We start from the raw sequence: 22,440 nt of genomic DNA on the forward strand, positions 1-22,440 counted from the left end.
TTTCCCATCAGTTTGGTACCTGGTTAAGTGCATTTCGTAACCTTTGTAAGTTGTAAATAGAATGCTTACATAACATTTGAGTTCAGAACATTCTTGGCCCAGTCTTGTTTTCAATTCGATTGGAATTTTCTGTTGGAATGATTCACATCTAGGTCAGGTGAAAAGGTATATAAGTAGGAATTTGATAAATAATTATACTTATTTTAGGTCAGTATGGGAATCCATTTTGATCAGAATTTGCACTTGTGTTCAGATATAATTCAGAGGCATTATTTATTTAACATATTCATTGGAATTACTCAAGTGCTCATTCATGTTTGGATTTAGACTCATTACTTTAGATGATTGTAAATTCATGCAGAGACATTTTGAATTCATCATTTTGTTACATGGATGTTCATGACTGTTGGAATTCGTTCAGAACATTCGATATTTTTGGACAGGTCATAGGACATTTAGGATTATTCTGAGATTTAGTTCACAATTCTCTGTCTCTTGAATTTTCACTTTTTGTTGTACAGAAATAGGTTGCTTGTGGATCTTACTTATAATAGTTGTTTCATTTTTTTTCTATTTTATATTTTATGACAGAGTCGTAACAGGTAGCATAGGTTGGGCATATAATGTGTTGTTCACATTTCTTTTGTTTATTTTGTGTATATTGTGTCAGATTTAATTAGATGTACTGATATAAGGTAGCGTGTTTAATGGAAGCAGTACTTCAAGCAAATAATTTTGAACAGAAAGGACTTTTTGCACTGATTCCTGTGCTAGGTTGTTTTTTTCTCTGAGAAATGGGAATACATTCTCAGGGTTCCCACGCTATCAGGAAAAAGTTGGGATAAATGATAATTTTTTTCCCTACCATGAAAAGTCCTTGAATTTTGCAAATATTGACGAAAGTCAGGAAAAACCTGGGAATTTTCCTCCACAATTTGAGGCCCGAAACAATTACGTAATTGAGTCGTAACTGAACTGATCATGAGTTACATTTATCGAGTTCTAGCCAGAATATTATTAGGAGGTTGCAGTATGGATCATTTGGGTGCTTGCCATAAATAAATTTGTTGAGACAATCCAAACGCTCTCTGTGGATTAGATTTATCTCATAGACTTTTTGTTTCAGAGACAGTACGATATCCGTATCTTTTTTATATATGGAAGGTATGAAAACCAGTCTAGCATCACAAGAAGAGAACATGATGGTGTTAAAGCATAGCCGTTTAGCGGATGGGCCAGCAAACTTAAACATTGTTAAATTGAGTTATACCTGCATAAAATCAATATGAAAATTATTTATTTTCGCAGAAATTGCGAGTATTAAAATCGTTACGTCTTTAATCTGCTGAAAGATGAAAAAAACTAATGCGTTGATGAAATTTGAGCTGGTACTAGCGATTTTGATTGCTAATTGCATGAGCACACAGAATCTCACAGCTGTCGTTTTCAAATATTGTAGAAAAAAATATTAAATGAATGTCGTATACTGATTGCAATAAAAATACAAAAATGAAAGACCACAAAATTCTCTTTATTTATTCCGATACCTACTTCCGGAGTTTTGCTGTATCACATGACTACCATGTTGACATGTGCTCTCTCACACAGGAAGCATACAAAGCAGGGAACCAGACTACTCTGCTTGATGAATCAGACTGGCCAAGTTTCTTGTAGTTGTTCTCAAAATAAATGTGTTGAGAATTATGTTCTTTCTGGTTTTTACGAAAGGTATGAGACTTTCATTTAATTGAAACTTTGTACAACAACATTAAAAAGGAGTTTGTTGTTGATATCACGTGACTATTGGACTTCTGATGTCTTTGTTTGAGAGTTGTGAAGTCATGTGACTATTAATGCAAATGGCGAGTACCGGGTCAGGTTTCATCTATGCCGAGTTTCGTCTAGTCTGTCAACGGATTAAAGACATAACGAATATAATACTTGTCATTTTTGAGAAAATAAATATTTTTCTTATCGATTTCAGGCAGGTATAAGTCATTATAACATAGCTTACCAGTGGGCCTAGCAAATTTAAACTATCTTACGGTGGCAGCAGATTCCAAATTTTTTATTTGTAATTGCTCTGAACCCACACTCCATCCTAAATGTCTAAATGTGAAGAATGGGATTGGAATATACGGAGGAAACCCGGATCAGAAAATCTCAAATCTCTGAGCTGAACTTTGGTGTGAAACTATTACACAGTGACATGTAGCTTGAAGCATTAGTTTCCGATCATAAATAGAATGCAGGAGAAATGGGATATTGTCGTCCCTTTTATTATATATTAAGAAGCGATAAGAGCCCATGTATCAGTACAGGTTTTGGGACTGGTTTATTGACCTACAAGAAGACGAGATGATTTTACAGAAATTTTGGCCCTTGTTTATACAACAATATATAATTTTGAAGGTCTTTTGTCAAAATTTAAATCAACCCTTTTGTAAATGTCTTTAAATGATGGAATTTTTAACCAAATCATCTTATGGAGTTTAGGTTGGTTGAAAAATCTCATTTGAGATTTTATTGGCACACATAAATTCAGGGTTAAACTTTTTTTGTTACAAGATAAGATTCTAATGCTTTGCATTTATTGTTTTTTTTTTCATACTGTGATAGGAAATGTTTACTTTGTATAACATGCACATATATTGCTCTAGAAATCTTTAGAATTAAAGGTTTGAAAGGAAACAAAATAATTTATGCTCATTATGTTGTTTCCATGTAGCAACATAATGCAGGTCAGCAAAGTAAAGTTAGAATTTATATTCTGTATATTGAAATGGCTTTAAATGCCAGTTTATAGGAAAATAGTAAGATTTGTTTTGTGTGACTCATTTTGTGATTTTTGTACATGATCATCTTTTCTGAATATATGTTTTGGAGAGTCTTGAAAGAGAAACATCTTCAGATTTGGAAAATGCATGTTTTATAATCCAAAATGTTCTTTAATTCCATTCATTAATGGTCATATGTTAACCTTGAAAAAATTAATTTCATCCTGGAAAAAACCTGGAAAAGACCTGGAAATTTATATTTAGAAAAGTGTGGGAACCATGCATTCTGCATTTTAATTCTGTAGAAGATGCAGTCTACATGCAGAAGGCCTGAAGGTAAAACTCTAAGAGAATAGGTGCAAGAGTGGACTGTGACAAGAAGAATTCACATCTGATTGTGTATCTATTAAGAAAGACTTAGATTTTCTGTATCTGACTGTTGTTGGTTTTCAGAATCCTTGACAGTAGACAAGTTGATTGAGGTATTGCTGTGCATTACTGAAGATCAGTCCTCAGTTGCAGCTCGATTGGCACTGACAGCTTTGAGAGCTTGTCTTCCCCAGCTGCTGTACAGTGTGCACAGTGAAGTGGGTCTGCGAGCCCTTCTCAGACTGATCAATGTCACGAACAACCCTTACTGGCTGGTTAAGGTAGGTTGAAGTCTGTGCTGTTGCTAAACATGGTAAATTCAGCATTCTTACCTGAAAACCTGATGGTTAACTATATACTGTGCTCATTTTTGAAGGGTAATAATTTTCATGGTTTTTGTGGTTGGTGCAAATCATGGTTTTATCAACTTAGCTTAGACTGATGTTACAGTAAAAATGAAACAATTAAATCCATTGGAAATGCTGCCTCTTTTAATTTAGGTACTGACAAATAAGTAATTTTTTCATGAAACTATAAAACATACCACAAAACCTTGGGGTTAATTTGCATAAAATTCAACCTCAAGCTAAAAAAAATTTTAATGTCGTTTTATATCAGTAATTTAAATAAAGTTAGAATCATAAAATTATCTGAATTTTCATAGCTTCATCTTTACTAGCTTTCTTGATTTCAGTGACTTAAATGCTCAGCAAGTTTCCCTTCTAATTTGATGGCTTTCAGCTTCAGTTTGAGATTTTATACTCAGTATGTTCAGAAAATTCATGGCCTAATTTCCTGGTAGAAGATATGATGATGTTTTCTCTAGGATTAGGAGAGGTGACCCAAGAAGACAGGTTGTAATTGACAGATTGTATTAGACACTGGGTGTAAAAAAGTGATATCTAAATCCTTGATCAGATTCCTAAAGCTGTGATTATAATGAGTAAATTTTAAGAAATTTGAAATAAATAGTGTGTTTGTGCTTTTTTTATTTGTAATGTAGTTTTAACAATTTTTAGTCATGTTGCTACGATGTCTGCAGTGTGGCTGTTTATAGGGATGTTTAGCACTGGGCATCATGCAGCAGACATGTAGCATCATGTCCCACCCAGTCATGTTTTCTTGACACCAGACCAGCCAGTCCTAACACTAACCTCCTAATGCTGAGTGCCAAGTGAGGCAGCCACTGTTATTTTTATAAGTTTTTTGTATGACTCGGTGGGGGTTCAAATCTGCGACCTTCCACATCGACACTCTAACCACCTAGGTCACTGAAGTGGTCAGTCTGTTATAAAGAAATAAACAGTAGGAATTTACATTATCATCCATAACGACTTTTTTGTTTGGGCTTGCTAACTTTACTTAGTTACCTCTTTGCCATTGAAGTTGGGAGGGGGTTGTATAGCATTTTGCCAGTTTGTTCATGATTTAAATTGTTTCTTCAGTGTTTTTGTTATGCCTTGAATATCTTGGATGATGTCACATCTACACTTATTACACTTTATATATGTATGCATCTAATGGAGAGTCACTCAACCATACCAAAATTAGGTCACTGGCCTATTTTTCATGCTTCATTTGTTAGCTGTTCATTTGTTGCATCCTCAATATCTTAGCCCATGATCTCATGAAAGCTGATAATTCACTGAAAGCGATTTGGCTATAATACTAGCAGGGTCAACCAAGTTTCATGTTTGAGTTCATGGGAGGTCACTTGACTTTTGGGGCAAGAAGTGATATTATACTATGGCATGTGATTATAATCTGAAACTTCTCATAAACCACTGGTCCAATTTCAGTCAAATTTGGCATGAAGAACGTTTAAATTTTTACCAAAGTTTCCAGTCTACCTTTAAATATGGTCACCATTACTAAATCAGAAGGAACATTTTCATGACTTCTCTTTCATAAAAAAATTCTGAATTTAATCAGATTTAAGAGAAAGCATTCTGGCATAAAGGAATGAAATTTTAAGTACTGATAAAAAATAAGTTATCTAAACACCACAAAAATTAATACCCACAAAAATAAATAGCAGCCAGCCATATAATCTAAAAAAATCTCTCAATTTGTACTTCACTATTCATTATACCTTCAGTATCTTGGACACTATTTCAGCAATACAATACTCATGAAACTTTACATGTTGATGCATCTCAAAAAGAGTAACTTTTATACCAAACACTTGGTTAATGTGACCTAATTTTTAGGCTTTAGTAATGTTTTCAATTTTCACTCTTCTGTAAGTTGTGTGCTCAGTATCTTGGACCCTATATAATCTACACTAACAGTGTTAATTCCAGAAATGTATAAAGTGGATATCAAAGGTCTCTACCAGTCAGAAAGTTGGACCACTAATAAAAAATGGGTAACAGATATCCTTACCCGAGTTTTGTTTATTCAAGATAATTCGAATATATATCAATATCAGCATTCACGGCATGGGCATTATAAACTTGGGTTTAAATTACTTTTGCTTTAGTAACCATTCCCCACATGAATTTATTGTGGGCATTTGAGTCAACTGTATTTCCTCCCTTTACACTACTTTGGAAATGCATGTAAACACAGCATTATTTTTCCAGAAGATTTCATCATCTCTTTATACTTTCTATCCATGTTCATTGATCATGTGCTCTCTGCTGGTGGTGAGTCTAATCAAAATCAGTTAGACATTTCTGTCAGCTTTTGAAATGGATCACATTATGCTTCTTTGTCAGTGAACACAATCAGTTGATTTCCGTGTCTAAAATCAACACTAATATTCATTTCTCTGTATTTTCTTGGAAGCTCAACACCAAAGAATAAAATTAACGGTCAGCGACACAACCCTAAAATTAATGCTGCACTCACAAAATTGATGTTGAGATGCATCTCAGGGGAAATAACTCCAGTATACCAAATGTGTGTCACTGTGACCTATTATTTTAGTCATGCTTGACTTTATTATTATCAGTTATTCAGGCTTTCTTCTATATCTATTTTGCCTGCACATGAAATTGATATGTAAAATGCATCACAGGGAGTATAACTGAATCATGCTTAAAATAGGTGATTTATTTGCTTCCTCCATACCTGATCCCTAAATTGTAAGTTTTTCTGAATGTGGCTCCTATTGGCATGGGATATGTTAAAATGATTAAATACCATGTTTCTAATTACATCGAAGTGGATTTTATGAAATTACTTTTTGATGGAGATTTTATATGAGAATACATTAAAATTTCTAAATATAGTTAGAAAATACTTGACTTAAATTATCGAAAATGGCGTTAAACCCCAGAACAACAACAACAACAACAACGACTTAAATTATCTCCTTAAATAGCATCAATAACAAGACATTTGTAAGTATGTTTATGTAATTGGCTTTTGCAGAATACTGCATTGACCTTTTACATGTCTTCATCTTTAATTCATGGCCACTTAAACATAAGACATCATGTTTGGCTCCTTTGGTCGTTTTCTTTCTTATATAGCATATTGTTTCCATAAATTTACTTTGCTTTTGCAGTTTTGAGATAAAACAAATTTCAGTACTTAAATTTGTATTTTGGAGAACATGTCTGATTGTATCTACAAAATGATCATTGCTCATTGACTCTTTGAATAGCAGCCAGCCATGGAATCTAAAAATACCTCATAAAAAGTAGTGAAGTCATAGTTTGGAATTTAAAATCATAACTAAATTATAGTGTTTGTGTATTAAAATTCAGCATATTTCTATATTACATTTAGGTAGAGTTGTTGGAGCTTCTGCAGACTCTGGACTTCAAGGTTGTGACTTATCTGGAATCCACATGTGTTACCGTTAACAGAGGACCTCATCATTATCTTGGGGTAAGTGGAGTGGACTTTGTGTGAGATCTCTCTTACATTTTAGTCAGTTATAAGTTTGTCATGTGATATTGACCAATAAAGGAATATAATTAATGAGGGATTATGTTTTTCTTTGTTGAACCCACTATAAGTAAAGCTTGAGATAGTGATCACTTTGGCTTATATACATCTGTCTATTCATCCTTTTGTCTATCCATCCATCTATCTATTCATGCATCCATCTCTTTATCCATCCATATGTCCATCCATCCATGCATCTGTCTATCCACACATTAGAATAAGGGGAATGGTAAAGTTCTTTAGTTTAAGCTTAGTGTGCAAGTTTTTAAATTTCTGGCTAAATAAAAGTTGCAATTGACAAATGAGAGTCTCTTATTCTGGTATAAACAACTTCCGAATCTTGAGGGGGTCATTTAATCCCAAGTCTGAAACCTGTTGTGGGACATTTAATCCTAAGTCTGGTGTGAACAACATCTGAACAGTGAGTGGGTCATTTTAACCTAAGACTGAATCCTGAGTGGGTTATTTAATCCCAAGTCTGAATCCTGTTTTGGGTCATTTAAACCTAAGTCTGGTATAAATAACATCTGAATCTTTCTGAACCCTGAGTGGGTCATCTAATCCCATGTCTGGAGAGTGAGGACTTTAACAAACCTGTGAAATTGAACAAATATTTGTATGAGAAATACATGTACAAATTGCCTTTAATTAAAATATTTTTAGTGGGGATACTGTTGCTGTACTATTCATGAATGTCACACTCTCCCAAAATTTGGTGTGTTGGATGTACATGAAGGTCTCAGAAATAAGCCAACTATGATGGTCTGTGAAGAAATGATATGTTATTCCTGACTGTTAATAAGTTGTTCAGTGCAGTATCTTTTTGTCTGAATGTGGAGGAATAACACCCACGTGCAAGTTATTCAGTATAATATATGCTTTTGTCTGAATGTGAAAAAATACACCCTTTAGCAGCTTGCTCAGCACAATATCGATTTTTGTCTGAATATGGAAAAATAACACCAATTAGCAACTTGTTCATCATAATGTCATTTATTACTTTTTTGCTATGGAGAAATAACACCCATTAGCAAGTTGTTCTGCACAAGATCTTATTTCTGACTTTTGGAGAAATAACACCCATTAGCAAGTTGTTCTGCACAAGATCTTATTTCTGACTTTTGGAGAAATAACACCCATTAGCACGTTGTTCTGCACAAGATCTTATTTCTGACTATTGGAGAAATAACACCCATTAGCAAGTTGTTCTGCACAAGATCTTATTTCTGACTTTTGGAGAAATAACACACATTAGCAAGTTGTTCTGTACAAAATCTTATTTCTGACTATTGGAGAAATAACACCCATTAGCAAGTTGCTCTGCACAAGATCTTATTTCTGACTATTGGAGAAATAACTGCCACTCAGAGTTGTTCTGCACAAGATCTTATTTTTGACTATTGGAGAAATAACACCCATTAGCACGTTGTTCTGCACAAGATCTTATTTCTGACTATTGGAGAAATAACACCCATTAGCAAGTTGTTCTGCACAAGATCTTATTTTTGACTTTTAGAGAAATAACACCCATTAGCAAGTTCTTCTGCACAAGATCTTATTTTTGACTATTGGAGAAATAACTCCCACTCAGAGTTGTTCTGCACAAGATCTTATTTCTGACTATTGGAGAAATAACACCCATTAGCAAGTTGTTCTGCACAAGATCTTATTTCTGACTATTGGAGAAATAACACCCATTAGCAAGTTGTTCTGCACAAGATCATATTTCTGACTATTGGAGAAATAACACCCATTAGCAAGTTGTTCTGCACAAGATCATATTTCTGACTATTGGAGAAATAACACCCATTAGCACATTGTTCTGCACAAGATCTTATTTCTGACTATTGGAGAAATAACACCCATTAGCACGTTGTTCTGCACAAGATCTTATTTCTGATTATTGGAGATATAACTCCCACTCAAAATTGTTCTGCACAATATCCTTTATTTATGACTGGAGAAATAATACCAATTAGCAAGTTGTTCACCATAATAGCTGTTATTTCTAACTAATAAAGCATCCACCAAATGTTTGACATGTAAGACATACATTAACACAGACACTGAACCATCCTTTGAACGATTCACACTTAAGAATACACAGCTGTCATTGTGAAGGAGACCAGTTGAAAACTAGAGGTATATCGTTATTTCAGTTTCTTTGAGTGCATAATATGCACTGAGAAAAAAAGCATGTATATTTCTTTCATGGTAAAATTTCATGCGTTCGGTGATCCTTGAAAATCTAGCATGATTAATAAATCACATAATATGAGATGATGTGACCTTTAAAGTATCATGAATGGCGTGACTTTGTGAAATCTGATGTTGATATATGAATACAACTAAATGAAAGCATTTTAGTGCAAGAATTTTGAGTATATATATATATATATATATATATATATATATATATATATATATATATATATATATATATACACATGAATACAACTACATGAAAACATTTTAGTGGAATAATTTTGAGAATATATATATATATATATATATATATATATATATATATATATATATATATATAGTGCTCTCTCTTTATAGAAGCTGGACCTGCAGAAGCACTTGATACACAGGGTCTTCATCCGGTGTTTGGCAGATGAGGACATGCGAGTCAGGAGGAGTGCTGCTTGTGCTTTAGTCAGGTCTTGTTCCAGTTTCATTAGAAAACTTGTGAAGAAGTTGTACTTAAATGGAAAATTTATGTTCATGAAAAGTATTTGGATGCTGATCATTATTTAAGAAGGAAATCAGTCTGTAAACTTAGAACTTGCAATGGTGTTCTTTTATTTAAGAAAGTAGAAATTAGCTGCTAAGCACTAAACTCTTGAAAAAAATTTATGAAAGAAGAGCCTATCCAACTACGATTCTAAAAGAAGCTTTTCTCCAAAGCAAGCCAGATTAATCATTCTGATCTACTGAAATCTTCTCAGAAGGATTTAAAAACTAGCAGTGTAATACTGACCATCATTACATATTATGAAGATAATTATTTTCTCCAATGTGCAATTATAACTGACTAATTGTAAAATTGACAATACCAGAGATTTTCCAAGATCAGCTGATATTTGCACAGAGAACTGGTTCTAAATCAAATAACCAATTAATAAAAGCTAAGTTTTCTAGTAAAAACCTGGGCCTGACAGGTAAAACATTCGCTAACAAAATACTAAAGTGTGAGACCATTAATTGCAGTTTCTGCATGAGAATGGATAAATCTCATTTCGTAAGAGGTACATTTACTAACCTCAAATACAAATCAAAATTTAGAGATCGTTGCATCACACAAAATATCATCTACTTACTCATCTGCCATCAGTGTGGCAAACATTACATAGGTGAGACTGAAAGGGAATTCCAAATGAGAATAAAAGAACACTTGAGGGATATACATAACCATAAATATTCCCCAGTGTCCAAACATTTTCACCAATCTGACCTCAACATAGTGCTATGTATATTTGATTTAATTGTTTATTTGTTAGTTTAATTTTTTTAAATTCCATTGTATGCTATTGTAATGTAACTTTATTTACTGGATTTGATAAAGTTCACTTCTGACTGATTTTTTAAAATATTTTTGATGTAAGCAACTTATAGAGACATTGCATCTTATGCTGACCTAGTTTCTGGCCTTGATTCAGAAATCAGTGAGAGTTGTAGTAAACAACTTTTTAAAAATTGTTAAATTCTTTCACAGTAAGATTCATAAAGTGAAATATAGGCCATACTTGGCATATGTGACAAATAGCATGTAGCAATTTTTACAAACTCTGTTTTTTCTAGAGGATTGACCCACATCCGGGCATCTGTTTTGCATTGTAGCTAGATTTATTATTGATATTTTGACAAATAATGATTATTCTTGCCTTAACACTTGAGGAATTAAAGTGTTTTATCTTGTGACCAGTTTTGGGCTAATTATTTTGTCTTCTTCAGTTTATTTGGATTTCAAGTTTCTTTTCCCTGGAAATACTAGTGCTCTAAATTAATTCTTGGACAGTATGTAATTTTTTTTATTACTCACAACTCCTACTAAAATCAGCGACAGGCATCAGAATATTTTATGAGTAAACTTTTGAGATTGAAAACACTCATTTGCATCGATTTAATTGTTTACCCAGTACTTAGTATGGATCAGTCACCAGTAAGTTTCACAATGAAAAAAACATAATGATCACCACTTGTGGTGGTAAATGTTTAGTACATAAGTCAAGTTTTTAACAAGATCCTCATGGTATTTAATTGTTAGAGGCAAGTGCCTTTTATTTGGCAAACACACCAAAGAAATCTCATGAGTTATATTATTAGCAATTAAAACTACTCACCTTAAAATTTCTGACATGCATCAAAACAGTCTTTGACAAGCCAGTTGCTTAGGGTCTGCATGCTTGCAAACTGCCTAAAGCAAGGTTAGGACCTAAAAGTCAGAAAATCCTGGATACGTACAAAATTTGCTTTGAATAGTAAATATTCACATGTCACACCTGTGCAAGAAAATGAGAGACTGACCATGATATTGACTACAAAATGGAAATGATGTATGACAAATGAAAAAACTTGGAACAGTTATGTAATATAAGAATGTGGTAAATATAAACACTAAATAAAAGATATATGTACTGTAATGAGATCACAGTGTATACAACTTGCAGAACATATGGCATTATCAGTGAACAAGACCCTCACCCTCTCTCTGTCTCAATCTCATTTTTGGGGGCTTTCCAATGGACAAGTACCTTGGGAACTTGAGTATGAGCAAGTCAAATTTGAACTTATCCCAGGAGTTAGACTAGTGGATTTTTTAAAATTAAATCCTGCATTAGAATCATCAACTTAAATATCACCACCCTCATTGTCAACATTCAAGTTGTCACCCATCAATTTTTTGATTGATTTCAATCAAACAAGCACTGCCCCAGCCATATTTTTTGTAAAATCTCTGCATTGTTGTACTTTGATATTTGTGATTTTTGTTGTTGTTATAGGGTTTAATGCCATTTTTCAGCACAAGATAGGCTATACATGGCAGCCAGTATTAATGGTGGAGGAAGAACCCAGGAAAACCCCGGAAAGAACCACTGACCCATGAGAAGTTACCGGCAAGCTTTCTCACATATCTACATTGGCCAAGCCCGAGACTTGAACCTACGCAGACAGAGGTGATATTTGTGAAGTATAGCACTTGTTTCTATAGTTGTCACAGTATATACAGTACATTACGGTCATAGTTGTATTAAGAATAAATGAGATTTTATTCAGGATAAAATAGGATACTGCGACCATATTTGTATCAGATAAAATAGGTTAAAGCACATAGGGTAAATTGCACAAAGTTATGTATGCACGCATACTTGCATTACCGCACATATGTGCATGTATGTACAGAGGAAGCAGGAGTATTTTTTAACAGTTTTGCAAAGTATGAGTGAAACGTTAATGTTTTACACATGTTTCAAATAAATTTGTTTGCTTACACTGCAAGTTAAAGGTATTTCATCATTGTTTTTTCCACAGACTAGTACCAAAGCTGTATTATCCAATGGACAATCATCTCCAGAACCCTGCAGTTGCCATAGCAAAGGAATACACTGATCACTTTCTCAATCCCATCATGTATGACTGGGCTCTGGAGACACCCACCATTGTCCAGGGATTGGTTAAGCCATACCATGTGTCCCCTGATGTAATAACGTCAGACTTTACAGTGGAGAATAGCTTGTCCAGGATTGTCATTGCCTTATTGTATGAGCTGAACTTGTCACAGTCGAAACATCTCACTGTATGTATAATTTTGTCACAGTCGAAACATCTCACTGTATGTGTAATTTTGTCACAGTCGAAACATCTCACTGTATGTATAATTTTGTCACAGTCGAAACATCTCACTGTATGTATAATTTTGTCACAGTTGAAACATCTCACTGTATGTATCATTTTGGGATCCTAAATATACACATGACCATTAAACATTAAATATTCTGTTATTAAATGTATCCATGATACCTTTATTTCCAAAAGATGAATATTTGGCTATTTAATACAGCTGAATGAAGTATTTTTCAGATGGCCACTAGTGAGCATTTTGGATGTCTGAGCAACACCATTTTCATTTAGGACCAGCTAGAACTTGGAACTACATTTCTTTACTGGACATTTGTAGCTTTCTACATTTATAGACCTGTCTGCAAAGTCAAGGTTACAAGCTGCTTGGCATGCTGATTTTCACAAACGGATACTTGGTGAAAAGATGAATTACTTTGGATATATCTATCAAAACTGAAAGGAGTGTTGGATACAAATATTCTTTTACTTTCCCTAATGATAAAGATAAAACATAATTGTCACTTATTTTTATTAATTAAATCCCCATATATTTCTTGCTTAATTCTCTGCAACAGAAACTTAGTGATTTGGTCCTATCTGTGTGCCCTTGCTTATATCCATTCAGCCATCTAGATAAACTTGTAGGCAGATTTATGCAAAAAACAACACAAATTAAATTTAGCTAGCATATTTTTATGAATATATAGATAGCCTGATTGATCTGTTTTTCCACCATTGCAGCAATTATTAATTTTTTTCTCGGAAAAATTTGAATGCTGAAGACGTTTTTTTTGTAAAGAAAAATCCATATTAGCTCCCTTTAGCAAAGTCCACTCTAGGTAGTCAAATATGATTTAATAGGCATATTTATATTCATATTAAAATAACCATTAATGTTTATGGTATTGTAGCAGTTTTAAGATTTTTTTATTTTATTTTTCTATGCATACCATAAGGTGATTATGGTGTATTACACAATGTCTGTCTGTTACCAATTTTGTTTCTGCAGAGTATCTTGGGTTGTGTTCAGTCTAAAGATACTATACTTTGTGATTGGCTCACACTTGGGATAAGGAAGAACCCAGTCAGTTTTGGAGTTGAACTTCAAGGTCAATGTCATTTTGCTGGAGATTAGAGAAATTGTTTCTGTATAATAACTTGAGTTGTCCACCATTTGCAGTTACCAAACTATGTGGCAGACTTGTATTTGGGATTAGAAAGAAGCCTATTGATTTTGGGGTCAAATGTCATGGTCACAATGAATGAAAAAAAGGAAAATGATTTCAGCATAATAACTTGAGTGTTACATCGCAGACCTAGACCAAACTTTATGGATGGTTTGCACCTGGCATCAGGAAGAAGAATGTTGATTTTTGGTCCTAAGGTCAATGGTCAAAGTCACTTACTGACAGAGGGAAAAGGGTTTCTGTTCAGAAATGTGAGTTATCTGTCAAGAGTATTATTAAACATGGCACATAATGGGCCATTCACAGTACTCTTGTCACACATTTTTTAACTTCCTGGACTTGGACATTCTGGGCATAAACTTTGTTGCCATGGTTTAGGCCAGTATACTTGTAATTATCAAAAACTGAACTGCTAAGAAATGATACCGCTGTAATTCGATGGGTTAAACAGCATGATAGAAAAATGTGATTGGATTTCATAATCTACAGGGCTATGAAACTGACATCTAGTTTTGTATCAGCATAGCTACACTATGTAATTACATGTAGAGCTGATTAGTCGCTTGTTAAATCTTCTGGCCAAGGCCCCCACAAGCTTATGCAGTGGTCATGCATCTTTGGCCAGTGTCTGTCGAAACTTATGCAGTGGTCTTGCATCAATGATCAGTGTCTGTCGAAGCCTATGTAGTGATCCTGCATCATTTGCCAGTGTCCAGCAAAACTTGTGCCGTGCTCCAGCATCACTGGCTGTTCAGGAAAGCTTTGCGGTGGTCATATATCATTGGCCAGTATCTGACAAGCTTATACAGCAGCCAGTGTCTGACAAATGGTGTCTGTTGGCAGTGATTTGTTATCACTACACTTCCTAAGCTACATGGATAAGTCATAAAACATGGCATGTGATCTGGAGTCCAGTTGGTCGTAAATGAAAATGGTGCCTCTCAGATATCCATTATGACCAACAAGGTGTCCATCTTTAAAATCAAATCATGAACATTGCACAGAGTTCTTTCACCTCCATGAAAACAACTCAATTTTGATTGGATGTGGTGGCTTGCCACTTCATCCAATGAAATTCACAGACCCGAAGCACAGGAAGATCTGCTCAATACACCAAGGTGTATATAGGTCATCATAATGGAACCTTGGCTTGCAAAGATGAAGATGTGATTACAGTTGAGGCAACAATCTTTAAAATTTTGACACTATTCTTCTTAAGATCATGCTTATATATATTGACTTCAAATTATGAGTTGATAACATGCTCTTGCTGATTGTACAGTAGTTTTATTTATTGCAATGTTTAGCTGTCCTGAATAAAAGTGGCACAGATTTGACCATCAATTTGGCTTTTATGGTGAACAACTTGAAAATCTTGTTATTGCTATTCATTTTGGAGAGCTTGTTATATTATCATGTAATTTTCACTTCTTGCACCATGGATTTGGTCCAAAATAAAGACGACAAACTTCCTTCACATATTGGTGTACTAAATGCTTTTGACCAGACTTTATATTTAGTTGAAATTCAAGAAACAAACTGATAGTCAGGACTCCTTATATTGATTTCAAGCTCAGAGGTCATGACCCAGGTTTTGCATATAATGGTTTATGCTCATGATTATATAAACTAGAATGAAAGCATTTGTATCAAACTAGGTTTGTGGAACTAAATGAATATTTCTCTTTGAATTAGTGCCAGTTTAGAGACCATAACTTAGGCATTTGAAACTATAATGGCCTGTGAATAAAGCATTAAGGCATGTTTAGCCACCCTCTGTCCATTTCACCAGGTTAAAGGTGAAAGGTTATAACAGGTTGTTTTTGTTTTTTACTACACTTGCCTCATTAGCACATTAAGTCAAAAAAACAACAATGTCTTTCAACTGATTTTCAATGTTTCTTTGGAAAATCACATGTTTTATGTACTTGGCAGTTACAAGGAATAAAGGATGTAAGTAATGAGTTGACATGGATTCTTTTTCAGCCATTCAGCATTAGACCATTTAAATGACTCTCATAAAGTCTTTTCTGTCTACATGTAACCATATATGATGGATGCAGTGAAGACCTAATGATAGCAAGTACCAAAAAAAAGATGCACTGTAGTTCAAAACTTCATTTGTTAGAGTTTGATCTATGCAACAGCAGAAAAAACCTCTTATAACTTTATTTCCATGCCATTTAAATATGTTCTTTCAAAGCATAGAAAACTGACAGTAATTGTTTTCTTTCAGTCTGGATGTTGTCTAGCACTTTGCCTCCTATCTGAAGCTTACACTACCACCTTGTATCCCTACGCCTGGGGTTGTGGAATCCCCACCCCTATCCAGCCTCGGGAGTCCTCATCTAAAGTCAAGAGACCACCCACAAGGTCACTTAGTTCATCAAGGTGAGATAATAACTTCTTTAACTTCTGTGATGAAATTATCATTTTTTCAAGTAATTTTCCTTATCTTCTTATGATGAGGTACGCTTTGTTACAGTACAGTTGTCAAAATAATTTTTTTAATCTAATTGAGACTTTTATTAATCGGTTCATTTTTAAAAAAGATATTTAGAAAACCTACAAGTTTCATATCTTTTGTGTGAGTAATGGCACAGACAATTGTTTTTCTTCCTGCAGACTTCACCTTCATAACTTTAGGTATTCTGTGTGATATAGAATGTGATTAGGTTGTCATGTATACAGTGGCAACTATTGCTGCATACAGTGTAATGCCACAGCCATCATTCCTCCTGAATTTCTGCAGAAAACTTGCAATTTGTACAGTAAACCCAGATATCACAGTGCCTGAAGTTTTAGTTTATCCAATATCTTTGTAAGAGACGAGATGTGACATATTGTATCGAAAGTGTGTAAATGAATCAACCATGTTGCATACTTTATACTAAGTAAAGTATTGCTGTTTGAGATATCTTTATAACAAAATTTACCGTATTTATATTTGTCACTTGAATCAAAATATTAAACTTTTCATAAAGTCCTCTTTGTCTCTAGAAAGATTTATATAAAATTCTCTCGACAGTAAAATCTGAATTAAGAGATGACACGTTCTGCCAACAAAAAGCAGTCTCTCAAGACAGGTGGTCTGTCATAACAGGTTGATCCAGGATGACCGGTTTTCAGAGTTCTTTATTGATTGCTTTTGTTAAAATATTGTATTAAATATTCATTTCAAAATGATTTTATATTGCAATAATGATGTATATCATAAAGCATTGACATATTGGATGATCAGGTGTACATGAATTAGCATACGAATGTCACTCACAGCAGTGTTGAAATGGCTGTTTTGAATAAGAATCATGGTCATCAGTTGCATTGAAGCCCAGCTGCAGGTGCTAATTCACAACAGTACATTTGTGTCATAAAATCAATCCATGCATAACAGGTGGTTACTGATAGCAGAGTTCACTTGAGACTTGTAGACAAGTTTTACTGTATTTACATTTTCAGAACTTATAATTATCACTATCTAGCTATTATTGTGTTGAGATGCCATACTACTGTAATACATAGTATTGACATAATGTCTACTTTGCTCTTTATTTGGAAGCAATTTTTCACATACTTTTGTAACTATTTTAATTTTTTTAAATAGAATTTAGGGTTTTTAAGCATGCAGTGGGCATGAAAATCTTTGTTCAGTGAAATACACTACCAAATAATAATGGGAATCTTAAAGAAATTACCTAATTTCAGGAAACGTTTGTGCCAAATAGTGTTTGGGGTATAATTGAGGGAATTTTTGAGGGGATTGCTGTGAAATTCACTGGCATGCCAAGGAATTTACAATATTTTCATTCTCATTCCTGATGCCAGGAAATTCACAAACCTTCAAATCATAGTAAATAAGACAAATCTGCCAGTTTTCATTTGAAAAAAGAAGGAATGCTCTATGCAGTGTAACTAATGAGGTGCTCTGATTTCAGAATTAATGGAGTATAACTTTTTTCGAGGCTACTTCACTGAGCAGAGATCATTTTTGTTCAGTCTCCATTTTCTCTTTCAGTTCCCTCAGCCTGGATGAACTAAACCCTGGCTCAGGAGGTGGTCCTCTACCCATAATCCTGTCCTTGCTGATATCATCATCTGTCAGCCATGACATTGCATCCCACCAGACTGCACTACAGCTTGCAGGAAACTTGATAGCTGGTAAAATACTAATTTTCATTAATAGTTTTAAATAATATGAAACATTTTCTGCCGTCTGTAGAGACATCTGCCTCCATCTTAGGTGATTACTGGTTTTGTTATAACTATCCTTCCGGCAAACGATTTCTTGTAACTGCACAATACAAATTTAGAATTTGTTTGGTAATACGTTTTAGGTTGTGGAAGGGATGGGGAGACATTTGCCATGCACTGCATTATTTTTTTTTATTACTCTTACTCAGAGACCCGAAAAGCTTATGGAATAGCTTTTTGTTTGTACATCCATTAGCACAAGTTTGTTATTTCTCTGAAACTACTCAGAGGGTTGCTACAAAACTTTACAAGCATTCAATCCAAGTTTTAGTTGGTCTTAAATGAAAATGGTGCTGCACAGAAATCCAATATGGTCACCAGTGGCCATCCTGAAAATCTTATCACTGACCTGCAAAGTGGATGGTTATAATAACATGGAATTTTGTGTTCAAAGTGACCTCATTATGCTTAATTGGTCCTAAATGAAAATTGTGTCAACCTGACTTTTAGTATGCCAGCCATCTTGACTATTCTGTTATCACTACTTTTTCAGATCAAAAAGTCACATGGACATGTGGTTTTCACCTGAAGAATTAAAACTTATGATGTCCTGTTGTTCATTAGTAATAAAGATGCTGACCTAACCTGCAATATGGCCACCAATGTGACCATCTTAAAAATCTTTGTATGGCTACTTGTCCTGGATGAACAATCATATGAATGTGGGGTTTTCACCAGAAGATTCTTACAATATCTGTTTGGTGCTAAACAAAAATGGTGTTGATCTTAGATCCAATATTGCTGTTAGGACGACCATCTGAAAATTATGAAATTTCCAGCTTTCTTAAATTGATGTTCATATTGACATTTCACCAAAAGAATTAGTACGATGTCAGGTTGATTCTAAATGAAATTGGTGCTGACCTGATGTCCATTACACCTGTCTTGGTGGCAGTCTTGAAAATCTTGTTATCAGTACTTCTCCGGAATGATTATTGATGGTTTTATTGACAGCTGGTTTCTACCAAAAGACTTCTGATGATGTCTAGCTGATCCTAGAAAAGAATGTGCCTCTTGAACATCCAGTAAAGCCACAGTAGTAGTCATTATGAAGATACAAAAATCTTGCTGTCACTTACTCTTCCTGAGTGTATCAACATGGGATTTTTACAAAAATATGTATTATGATGTCCAGTTGGTCCTAAATAAAAATTGTGCCGATCTGATATGACCATCTTGAACTTTTTTATCACTTCTTCTCTTGAAGGAATGTGACCGCTTTGACGGCCTAGTGGTTAGAGAGTCTGCCTCAGAACCAGGAGGTTGCAGGTTCGAACCCTGGCCAAGTCATTCCAAAGACTTATAAAAATGGTACTAACAGCTGTCTCACTAGGCGCTCAGCATTAAGAGGTTAGTGTTAGGACTGGTCGGCCTGGGGTCTTGATAATGAGACTGGGTGGGACATGATTCTACATGTTTGTGGCATGATGCCCCAGTGCTAGACATGACTGTAAACTGCCAAACTGCAGACATTATAGTTATATGACTGAAAAATTGTTAAAGCTACATTAAAAATCCAAATGACATGCACTCACACTACTGAAAGAATGATCATATCAACATAGGTTTTCACATCTAACTACATGTAGTTGGTCTTATATTAAAATGATGTCAATGTGTCCTCACAAAATTTGAAAACCTAATAACAGCAGCTTCTCCTAAATGGATGGTCATACCAACATTTAAAAGAAAACACTTCTTTCTTGCAGCATATAATTATTCCTATATTAAAATGATACTGATCTAACTTCTAAATGGGTGCCTTGATGGCCATCCCAAAAATCTTTATGTGGCAGTGTTGAAACTTGATTTTATTTTGTTCTGTCATTGATGCAATGAATGGCAAAATTTCTGCTTATCCTTTAGCAAACCGCTAAGTGCCTGTTTGGAAGGTTTAAGTTCACTACAAACTTTGATGTAGTAAAATTATATTAGCTAAGATTTTTATCCTGTGTTGATGATAACAAATAAAAAAATTCAACTTTAACGATAATTTTATAATTGATAATGAAGGTCTGCCATTTTTTTCATTTGAGAGCATGTTCAGGTAATTACCATAATTACAGTTGATTATGAGGATCTGACATTCATTTGACAACATGATCAGATAATTACTAACTTTACAATTGATAATGAAGATCTGCCAGATTTTTTTCATTTGACAACATGTTTAGGTAATTGCTGTAATTACAATTGATAATGAAGATCTGCTGGTTTTTTTTCATTTGACAACATGTTTAGGTAAATAATAAATTTACATGTGATAATGAAGATCTGCCATTCATTTGACAATATGTTCAGATAATTACTAATTTTACAATTGATAATGAAGATCTGCTGGTTTCTTTTCATTTGACATCATGTTCAGTTAATTACTATAATTACAATTGATAATGAAGATCTGGGTTCTTTTCATTTGACAACTTGTTCAGGTAATTACTGTAATTACAATTGATAAAGAAGTTCTGCCATTCATTTGACAACATGTTAAGATAATTATTAATTTTACAATTGATAATGAAAATCTGCTGGCTTTATTATTCTTTTTACAGCATGTTCAGGTAATTACTATAATTACAATTGATAATGAGGATCTGCTGTTCATTTGATAGGATGTTCAGATAATTGCTATAATTACAAATGATTATGAAGATCTGCCATTTTTTTCGTTTGACAACATGTTCAGATGATTGCTATTATTACAATTGATAATGAAGTTCTGCTGGGTTTTTTTTTTCCATTTGACAACATGTTCAGGTAATTACTATAATTACAGTTGATAATGAAGATCTGCTGTTTTTTTTTCATTTCACAATATGTTCAGTAAATACTATAATTACAATTGATAATGAAGATCTGATGTTTTTTTTTCATTTGACATGTTCAGATAATTACTATAATTATATTTGATAATGAAGATCTGCCATTCATTTGATAACATGTTTAGATAATTACTAATTTTATAATTGATAATAAAGATCTGCCGTTCATAAGACATGTTCTGTCTGCGGCGGTTCGAGTCTAGGATTCAGCCAATGTGGGTATGTGAGAAAGCTTGCCAGTAGCTTCTCGTGGGTCGGTGGTTCTTTCCGGGGTTTTCCCGGGTTCTTCCTCCACCATTAATACTGGCCGCCATGTATAGCCTATCATGTGCTGAAAAATGGCGTTAAGCCCCAAAACAACAACAACAACAAAAATCATAAGACATGTTCAGATAATTACTAATCTTACAACTGATAATGAAGATCTGCTGTTCATTTGACAGTATGTTCAGTATACCCCTATGCAGTCATAAATTCTACACAGTCACTGTGTCTCCACTATGCAGTCATACATTCTACACAATCACTATCTCTACTATGCTGTCATAAATTCTATACAGTCACTGTGTCTCCACTATGCAGTAATACATTCTATACAATCACTGTATCTCTACTATGCTGTCATAAATTCTATACAGTCACTGTATTGCCACTATGCAGTCATATATTCCATAAAATCACTATATTTCCACTTTGCAGTCATAAATTCTATTCAATTGCTGTATCTTTTATGACAGGTGCAGCATATAAGTGTTTGCGGTCCCCAGATGATGCAGTTGGTACCTCTGGTCAACCTGATGAAGTGTCATGGTTGTCTATATCAGACAGAGTACTGGCTGCAATGATTGACACACTTCTTACACATGTAGCCAGGTTAGACTAAGAATAAATGTTCATTATAATACTTTGCAGTTTGTGGGATGCATTATGTTTTAATTTCATTGTTGCTGTGAATTTAGGGACCTAATGAACAATGTTCCAGAAAGACCACCTTCCCCAGTCCATGAATGTAGGTGCCAAATACTGTAGTATCATCAGTTGTCATGGGGGTGGGGTGATTTTCATGGTTTTTGTTGTTGCCCCAAACCATGAATTTATATCCCCAAAAAATGACCCACATAGGATGATGACCCCCCCTCCCCATTTTCTTACAGTGTTTCATTCCTAGAGATTAACACGACTACTAGTATTTTATAAATCAAGGTCAATACTGTAGCCTGGTAATTAAATATTATCTTTTACATGTGTTTGTCTTATTTTTTATTTTAACCTTTTGAAACAAGAATTATT

At 34.1% G+C, this 22,440-nt stretch overlaps 1 protein-coding gene across 1 annotated transcript in view; it reads left to right on the forward strand.

Moving 5' to 3' along the window:
- Positions 1-22,440, forward strand: part of LOC149794665 (huntingtin-like) — a 207,984-nt gene that overhangs the window by 26,454 nt on the left and 159,090 nt on the right. The window contains exons 9-15 of the mRNA XM_089964272.1: positions 3,231-3,427; positions 6,885-6,986; positions 9,609-9,709; positions 12,582-12,846; positions 16,314-16,468; positions 18,093-18,235; positions 21,888-22,023. Coding sequence (XP_089820398.1) covers positions 3,231-3,427; positions 6,885-6,986; positions 9,609-9,709; positions 12,582-12,846; positions 16,314-16,468; positions 18,093-18,235; positions 21,888-22,023 — 1,099 coding nt within the window. The remainder of the gene's footprint in view (positions 1-3,230; positions 3,428-6,884; positions 6,987-9,608; positions 9,710-12,581; positions 12,847-16,313; positions 16,469-18,092; positions 18,236-21,887; positions 22,024-22,440) is intronic.

Source organism: Sinohyriopsis cumingii, chromosome 7 (genome assembly GCF_028554795.1).
Source record: "Sinohyriopsis cumingii isolate HCF-2022 chromosome 7, ASM2855479v2, whole genome shotgun sequence".
In the NCBI taxonomy this organism is placed as follows: Eukaryota; Metazoa; Mollusca; class Bivalvia; order Unionida; family Unionidae; genus Sinohyriopsis; species Sinohyriopsis cumingii.